This window comes from Sinocyclocheilus anshuiensis, unplaced genomic scaffold, assembly GCF_001515605.1.
Source record: "Sinocyclocheilus anshuiensis isolate Anshui unplaced genomic scaffold, SAMN03320099.WGS_v1.1 scaffold579, whole genome shotgun sequence".
Taxonomy (NCBI): domain Eukaryota; kingdom Metazoa; phylum Chordata; class Actinopteri; order Cypriniformes; family Cyprinidae; genus Sinocyclocheilus; species Sinocyclocheilus anshuiensis.
The window spans coordinates 712,528-722,011 of record NW_015551075.1 but is presented as its reverse complement, the minus strand read 5'-3'; the positions used below and the strand labels follow the sequence as shown (position 1 = coordinate 722,011).

At 37.7% G+C, this 9,484-nt stretch overlaps 1 protein-coding gene across 3 annotated transcripts in view; it reads right to left on the bottom strand.

Annotated features, from left to right (window-relative positions):
* LOC107662259 (A disintegrin and metalloproteinase with thrombospondin motifs 17-like) overlaps nucleotides 1-9,484 on the bottom strand; it is a 131,473-nt gene that overhangs the window by 86,043 nt on the left and 35,946 nt on the right. For all 3 annotated transcript variants that reach the window (XM_016452209.1, XM_016452210.1, XM_016452211.1), the window contains exons 5-6: nucleotides 8,825-8,908; nucleotides 6,423-6,577 (exon numbers count right to left, since the gene is read on the bottom strand). In XM_016452209.1, the coding sequence (XP_016307695.1) occupies nucleotides 6,423-6,577; nucleotides 8,825-8,908 (239 nt within the window). The remainder of the gene's footprint in view (nucleotides 1-6,422; nucleotides 6,578-8,824; nucleotides 8,909-9,484) is intronic.

Below are 9,484 nucleotides of genomic sequence, written 5' to 3'. Positions count from 1 at the left end.
CGTATATAGGCCTATATAGTCACAACTTGGTTGTTAAATGCACATGAAGAAGAAGATGAAGATTCAGAAGTTTTTAACAATCCACACTGAAGAGAATCCAAACAAGACTAACTATACACAACCAAAACTCTGACGAGACCACACAAACTGAACTCAAACAAGAGGAACTTAAGTACACAGAGCAAACAAGGTTAATTAATGAAGCACACCTGAACAGAATGACACCAACTCAGAAACCATGACAACTAAAGATTGCTAGGAAAAAGGAAACTGACTAGAAACAAACTAAAAGTCCATGGAAATTTAAATGAAACATTACTAATAATTTGTTACATATATTTATGCACACACACACAAAGCATCTTATTCTCACAAATGGCCTTCTGAGTGTATCACACAGTATTATTTTTCAGATTTTTCTGGATTTTATTTGGCTGATCAGGGCTGACAGAGTTTGGCTCATACAGCAGGGTTAACGTGAGTGTGCTGAGAATTATTTCAGAGCCCTATGGAACAAACAGAGAATGTCTAAACGCCAGGGTTGGGTGTGAAATAATATATATTATTATTATTTTATATTATTATATATAATATATTATATATATTAGTGTTATATTACATCTCTACTGTGTTATTCCTATGTATGTCTGCACTATCATGTATGTCTGCACTATGTTTGTACTTTCTTCTACACTGGAAGCTCCTGTCGTCAAGTCAAATTCCTTGTGTGTGTAAACATACTTGGTAATAAAGCTCTTCTGATTCTGATTCTGATTCTGAAATGGCAAACAGACGCTTTAGAAGAGGCCGTTTTCCCACACACCCATCTGATGACTGAGCAAGGTGCCTACAGCTTCACTTCAGCATCTGGGAACGAATCAATGTGAAGTTATACGACACATATATCAGGACTCGTGGAGAAGTGCAGACAGACAGAAGAGGGCAGAGAGAGACGCCCAGAAACATAAAGAGACTAATGCAAACACCAAACAACACTAGATGTCTGGATATCGTCTAGACTTGCTTGCATTCACCCCCCACTTCCCGACTGGCCTGAATTCAAACAGATTCGTCCCCACATTACAAGCAGAAAGCACATCTCCTCCCCGCCACCAAAGGAAACCCATATGACACCCAAGAAGATCTAAGAGACTTTGTATTTCTGCTTTCTCAGAGTTGCACCAAGTACTAACAAGCAAACTAGGCAAGTTGCTTGCTAAAACACAATTAAACGACCCGTCGCACAGGGTCAACGTCAGTTCAAGCAGAAGGCACCCCTCAATCCCTCAATTAGCAGCTGACATTGTGGATTGAAAAGCATTCCTGAGTCTAGAGCAACCTTGTTCAATGCCTTCAAATCTTCAAACAACAAAGAGTTAAAGATGTCTGCTGTGCTTCCTCTTGTAATTGTCTTTGGCAGGGCTGAACTCTGGGGAGGCAGTGGTCGCAGCCTCAGAGTCTGTAATTTGACTTTACCAAAACCATTTTTGAGCTTAAACAATGACTTAACAGGTGAGGAGGAGAGCCAGACAACCAGATACTTCTGCTGTGGTTTTAAACACTGAATTGTTAACAAATAACAAGCAGTGATTGTGGTATCCTGTGTTGGGGAGTAACTCCGTAAAAGCAGCGACATCACAGACTTCACTACATTACTCAACTCTTGCTGAAAGGCATTCTCAAGCTTCTCAAACTACATTTACATTTAAGCATTTGGTTTACATTTACATTATGCATTTATGCAAGTTGCTTTTATCCAAAGCAACTTGCAAATGCATTTAAGGTACACAGTCACATTTTATCAATTCTACAAGATACTCATATTTTTCTAGTTTAATTAGTTGCATGTAGTGTTCATTTATTTGTTCAGTAATTGTTTTTGCACTAGATAAATACTGTGATTGGTCTCCTTTTAGAAAGAACATTGTCTTAGTATATATACACTATTATGCATACATATATTTAATAGTTAATTTCACACATGAAACATTAAATTGCATTAAAACAGCCTGTTCTGGCAATAGTACACATCTGGTATTTACACATATTGCTATTATTCACACATCAGCACCAAATGTTGAAATCTTTGATGCCATTTACCAGAGATTACCTTTAAACAGCAGTGCAGTTATCGTTAACTAAAACGAAGACTACTGAAAATTCCTTTTTTTTTTTTTTAATAAAGCTGAAATGAAAGTAAATGTAAATACTAGATGAAAAATTTAAACGTAAAACACTAAAATTATGAATGTTGTCAACTAACTGAAAAAAGTTGAAGTTGAAGCATTGAAAATCACCAAAACTGCAATAAAAATAAACGAAAGCTAATCAGAAATGTGTGTGTGTGTGTGTGTGTGTGTGTGTGTACGCTATATATACACACTAATACATAAAACTTGAAAGTATAAAAATAAAAGATAATTCAAAACATTACTAAAATAACATTGTTAAACATCTGGAGAGAAACTCTTTAGTTTCAACATCTGTCCAGTTTGACAATATTTCAATACTTCAATTTCAATGCAATTTCAATACTTGCAATACTTCTACAATGTAAATAATCACAATTTTGCATTGACTCTGTCAGAACTTCATAATTGGCTCAAACGTCTTACGTCAAACTTCTTAAAGCGCTCGAACCTAAAATCTGTTAATCATACAGCACAGCTTTGTTCACACAGCATTCAGTCAATCTTACAGTGTCTTAATCATTTCAACAACAGATTCCGTTCACACATGACCTGTAAATGGAATAAAAAGACAGGAAATGCTGTGTGAACTGCCTAATGTTATTAGCTTTTGTTAGTAGTTTGTAGTGTACAAACTGAGCTTTCAAAAGAACAGCCTTTCAATTATGAGCAGGTTGTAGTTTGGGAAGCTATATTTTTAAAGTAGTTTCCCCAATGCTGGTGGGCAACAAATGACAAAGTAAAACATCAGAGAACTTTTGAGGTGGTTCAACGGAAAAAAAAAAATCAAATAGGCTTTTCGAATGAACAAAGACGTTGTTGTATATTAAACGTCAGACAGCTAAGATCAATGTCTCTTGTTTTGAGCCTGCAATCATCAAACGTTTTCACCATACGTGCTCTGCGACGTGTCACTTTGGCTGTCTGATGTCCCTCTATTCCAAAGGGTTTTTGATGTGGGCTTCTGGTTTCCCTTCTTGTTCCTTCACAGCTTAAGTGAATGTGACACAGCTGGGTGCTGAAGAAGACAGATCCTGTTCAGCGACGAATGGCTGGGAAGGGATACATATAGGAGTGCTGATGTGTGTGGAGGATGTGGCCCACCACCATGTCCCAACTGTCGCAAAACTGTCCAAATGAAAGCATCTCTGACCTCATCCTGAATAATTGGAGCTAATGCTGCGTTCCATTCGACTCGGAAAGTCAGAATTTCCAACTTCCTACTTGAAAAGGTGCAACAGAAAGTCAGACTTCAAATTTGGAAACTCGTGCGGAAATCTAGAGGTGCCAGCATTACATAATAATCAGACCTGTTTAGTAAACGCTTGCAGAGACTGCCATGTAAAACATGGTAAATGATCATCTCTGTTGACTATTATACATTTCATACTGTAGCACCATTTAACCTTTGCAATTTGGTTACTAAGAGATGTCTTTCAATTAAATCTAACATCTGCAATTATATAGCAGAGTTGCTGTTTGCTATTGAGTCTAGCAGTCTGGACCATATCCAGGCATCATTTTCTTTCTTTCTTTCTTTCTTTCTTTCTTTCTTTCTTTCTTTCTTTCTTTCTTTCTTTCTTTCTTTCTTTCTTTCTTTCTTTCTTTCTTTCTTTCTTTCTTTCTTTATCATTTTCTTTCTTTCTTTCTTTCTTTCTTTCTTTCTTTCTTTCTTTCTATCTATCTATCTATCTATCTATCATTCAAACATGGATTTGTCAAGCCAGCATTCAAAGTGTGTCAAGAGTTTTCTAGTTAAAAACTACAGCTATATGAATTTCCTTGATTTTTAATTCATAACAATTCTGCATACACCACCGTTCAAAAGTTTGGGGTCGGTAAGATTTATTAATGTTTTTGAAATAAGTCTCTTCTGCTCACCAAGGCTGCATTTATTTGATTAAAAATACAGTAAAAACAGTAATATTGTGAAATATTTTTATAAGAACAGAAACTGTTTTCTGTTTGAATATATTTTAAAATGCAATTTATTTCTGTAATCTAAGCTGAATTTTCCACATCATTACTGCAGTTTTCAGTGTCACATGATGCTTCAGAAATCATGCTGATTTGATGCTCAAGAAACATTTCTGATTATTATCAACGTTGAAATCAGTTGTGCTGCCTAATATTTTTGTAGAAACATTTTTTGATGATTCTTTAATCAATATAAAGTTCAAAAGAACAGCGTTTATTTGAAATAGAAATCTTTTTAACATTATAAATGTCTTTACTGTCACTTTTGATAAATATGATGTAATGTCTTAAAAAAAATCTTACTAACCTGAAACTTTTGAATGGTAGTGTACATTCAAATCTGAATTGCGATTCTACATTATGATTGCTACCTGAATTCAAATTTAATTCAAATTCAAGCATTCTAAATTTATTTTTAAATTAGGAGTGACAATCACATTTAAATTCATGAGTGTATCCCTGTAAATTACCGTTCTGTATGGTACAGACAGTAGTGTATGATGTAATGCTAATCATAATAAGATTTTGACTTCTCGCAGCTGTAAAATACAAACATTCATGTAACATCACTGTACCCATGTACTGTACTGTAACGTAATGCCATCCCTGGTGCTGAGACTCTACCTGAAACAGCTTTTTAAAAGCATAGATCAGTCAGTAATGATTCTATGACGGATCTCAGCGAAGGCCTGATTGTGTTCCCGATAAGATTAAGCTCTCAGAAGAGCAGTGAAAAGCACAGTGTAAATGTGGCCATAGAAGCATTAAGAAGATAATCTTTCTTCAGTCAGCAAGTGCCGCAGGAACCCGGACGAGCCACTGACAGCTCCAACAAAGCTGTGAGAGGGGAAACCGAGGCACACCTTGTCAGCCTTAATTTGCTCTGATGCATTCTCGCTGCCCCGAGCCATCTTGGCATGCAAGCTGAGACAGATGTTGCTCCCGTACGCCGCATCCTTATAGAGAGCTGCTTTTGTACACCGGCGTAGATCATATTTAACCCGGTACAGGGGGAACAAAGGCCCTCTCTGTGTGCGCTGGCTCTCCCTGAGAGCTCCTCGGGCCCGGGATGACAGATAGTATCTGACAGGCTCACATGAGTCGTTTTAACAAAAGGATTTTCTTTTTCTTTACTTTTTTGGATTCTGAAAATTACAGTACGCTAATAAATCCTAATCCCGCGCCAGGAATGCCGTGTTTTGGCTGCCGCTAGTAATCTGTTGTAGTGAAAAGATGAAGATTGGGAGCAAACCTGTCTTGCTGACAGAAGGATTATTAGGGTCTATCACAGCTCAGATACTGGCGAGTTCAAATTGTGTTGGATCTCAATAAAAGGGATGAAAAAAGGTTAAATCTGTCTTAAGCAGCCAAGAGCTGAAAGGTACCGAACTTCAAAGGACGTGTGTGACAAAACGGAAAGTGAAAGACGTAAAACAGAGAGATGGCGATGGAGAATGAGAAGTGAAACGCAATCAAATCTGTGCAGATGTGATGGGCCAAAACAGTATTTGGAAATAGAAGTAACACTTAATAATTGCATTAAAATGCAAGTGTCTATATCTGTTTGTCTCAAATGCTGCATGCTCTTGTCTCTAAAGCCTGGAATATACAACACGACTTTTAAAATCTGAACAGACTGTAAAACGTTAGGCATCATACGCTTACCATCTAATAGTCATAGAGGAAACACTGGCCAACATACACTAAATGACTGAGGATCACATACTACCAGACTTTAAAGTCCTTCCGATCACAACAAACTCAAGCAGAATCGTGTGCATTCTTGCTAGGAGACGCGTGAAAAATGAAAACAGTATGTGTTAAAAAATTCGGCTCAAAATATCAAACATGTTTTGATATCCTCTGACTGGATGGATTTATAGTCTGAAGCTAAAAAAAAATCAGTCTGTTAGCATCATACACTACGTGATTTTCTCTGAAATCTGTCAGCTCAAATCTGCAGACTGGCTCTGACAGTTGGCAACTAGCATCGATTTATCCAATCTGTAAATCGGGGGAAAATTGGGGCAAAAGTCTTGTATTGAATATATATATATACACATACATACCAGATATAGCTATACCAGATATATACTGTATATATATATATATATATATATATATATAAAATGTGTTTCCTTGTTATCTTTCTTTAAATAAATGCACATGGTTTGATATTTTTTTATAAGTGTGACATTTATAAGTGTCCAATAATTTTTCTGGGGTGACTCTATATCAAGCGTGATTGTTAAGTACCTGGTGACCAGCACGGCCACGTCCACAGGAGGAGGGTCGTCTCTGCTCCCAGGAACGTGATTGTTTCCCAGGTATCGTGCACCATATTCCGCATGATGCCAGTGACAGAAGCTCTCCAGGGCTTTTTCTCCATGGTGGCCCACCTTCAGCTTTTCCTAAGAAACACACTGGACAATTAGAATCTGATTTACAGACTTTGGTGCAGCAAAACTTTAAATTAGATACTTCCCACTTTATTTGTAAGAACGTCTGTATACTTCTGTGGTCATTTAAACACAATCAGAGTATTAAACGTGATGTGACGTGGAGCCAAGTATGGTGTCCCATACTCTGAATTTGTGCTCTGCATTTAACCCATCCAAGTGCACACACACAGCAGTGAGGATGGAAGAGAGAGCCTCATTTCCTTAACCAAAAATCCCTGCCGGTACCGAAACTCAAACCCACGACCTTTGAGTTACGAGTCCGACTCTCTAACCATTAGGCCATGACTGCCCCTAAAAATTTACAACCAGCAATGATCGCGCCTCGGACGAACCTCATAGGTTACGATATTGCCTCTGCGAAAGAATGCGAACATCAGTCAATTCACCTTTATGTAACGTTGGTCAAATAGAGTGTTGTCCACCAGAGGGCACTGCATTCTACGTCATTGTCATTGTGTCATGGGTTGTTTCCGAAATCGCCCCCTATATACTTAAATAGGGCACTATTTGCGTGGACAGCCATTTGTAGTGGTGTCCGAAACCATAGCGGACATTCTCGAGTGCACTCATTCAATCCCACAATGCACCGCAAAAACCGGTGTACAACCTGTGCACGCTCAACGGCTACAGAATACCCATAATGCACTGTGAGAGTCAGCGCCGAATGAATTCCCACGTCTCACCAGAAGATGGCGCCTGCAGCTGAATCATCCATTCAATTTACAAAGCACTTGTCTATGGTGTGATATAGCGTAATACAACACGGGTATAAATTAATTGCAAATTAATTAAATTGTTGAACTAGGGTTTATACATAATTTCCATGACAGCGTTCAAGATAAATCCTTTAATCTTACTACTGGAGCTGACAGTTTCAAATGATTATTAAACAGCAAGCACTAACTATGTAAAAGCGGCAGTCCTCCCGGTGCACTCAGTGTCCGAATTCACTCACTCGTTTTCATTCACTCCTTCAAGTGAACTGTATTAGTGGCCTAATGTAGGGAATAATGAATGAGGGTATAGGGGATGATTTCAAATGAAATATGACATCGACTCCCAGGGACAAACAGCTTACACTACTAGTCAGTGAATTTTACTTTAAAGACCCTATAAAACTGACGAGAGCAGTATTGAAACCGTAACAGCCACACACAAATCAAATTAAAGAGCCTTTAGATGATGCGTTTACATGAATCATGATTTGCTGCTTTGCTACTTGCTAGTCATTAGAGAGTGTTTTATTGGACAAATGTTCGGCATAATATTGTTAAAAATCAGCATATTAGAATGATTTCTGAAGGATCATGTGACACTGAAGACTGGAGTAATGATGCTGAAAATTCAGCTTTACATCACGGGAATAAATTACATTTTTAAATATTTTCAAATAGAAAGGAGTTATTTTAAATTATAATATTATTTCACGACATTACTGTTTTTGTTGTATTTTTGATCAAATAAATGCAGCCTTGGTGAGCAGAAGAGACTTGAAAACATTTAAAAAATTTACTGACCCCAAGCTTTTGAACAGTAGTGTATGTCTCTTCTTGCAAGATAAGCACTATTTTTGGTCCAATTATAAATGTGTATCTAATAAAAGTCTGTCAACTTGTATGAATAAATCAGCATTTATAGTTTAGCATCAAAACTAACAGACTAAAAGTCCCAAAACTCCAAGGGGTCTTTCATTCCTTCATGAACTCCTGCTGATATAAAAGTTGGACTTGTTGATTCATCGATCACAAAGTGAAATCAACATGGCTTTGAGAATTGCTGCTCTAATTCAGTTGTACTTAAAGACAGTTTGTTTCAAGCATCTAAAGCCATCATTTCTCTGATTTTATCTTCATGATATCAGAGTCGGAGTCCAAAGGCTTTGCCCTGAAGCATATTTACACTAATGGCTATTCAGTGACGTCCTGACATGCATCATTTCAGACTTTAGAGGTGAGCACTCAAAAACCTTCAGCCAGACTCTCCGGAGCCTTTGGAGAGAGTGAAATCCAGCAATAAAATGAAGGAGAAAACCGGTAGTTAAAACACACACACACACACACGCTGAGCAAGGATAACATCACAGATCCTGAGGACAGGAATAAAACGGCAAGAGAGCAGATAAATGACAGGTTGAGTCATGATATACAGAGACCTGGATGTTGATCTAATGTTTGTACATCACAGGGTCACACTTACTGGACGGGTGTGCAGGAGAACCAACTTGGTGACCCGGATATGGAGCCTCACTCCCAAACTCCGGTGTTGAAACATGTTATACACCTGTAGAGAGAGAATCCGACGAAATAATTAACTTATTGATTAACTATGTGATATGATATATTCAAAGAAAAAAAAAAGATATTCAGTTTTAAAAGTTGTTTTGCAGTTGACCAGTTTGACTTAAAATTCACTTAAAGGGGTGGTTGATTGCAATTTCACTTTTTTAACGTTAGTTAGTGTGTAATGTTGCTGTTTGAGCATAAACAATATCTGCAAAGTTACGAAGCTGAAAGTTCAATGCAAACGTTGATATCATCTTTTAAAATTCTGTCAGTTTATTGCCTACAAAAATGGCTAGTAGGGACTACAAGAGTTACTTCCCGGGTTTGTGATGTAACAAACCCAGATAAACCCCGCCCTCGGGAAAAGGCAGCAAAGGGGGCGAGGACATGCTGCGCTTCTTTAGAGAAGAGGAAGAGAAAACTAGGTGCACGTAAAAATCAATTCATATATGAATTGCGATTCTGTCTTCTAACGATTCTAATGGATTCACAAGATGCGCACTAGAGGCGGTTTAGCCAATCACAACACACTGGGCTAGCTAACCAATCAGAGCCCATCGCCTATTTCTGAGGG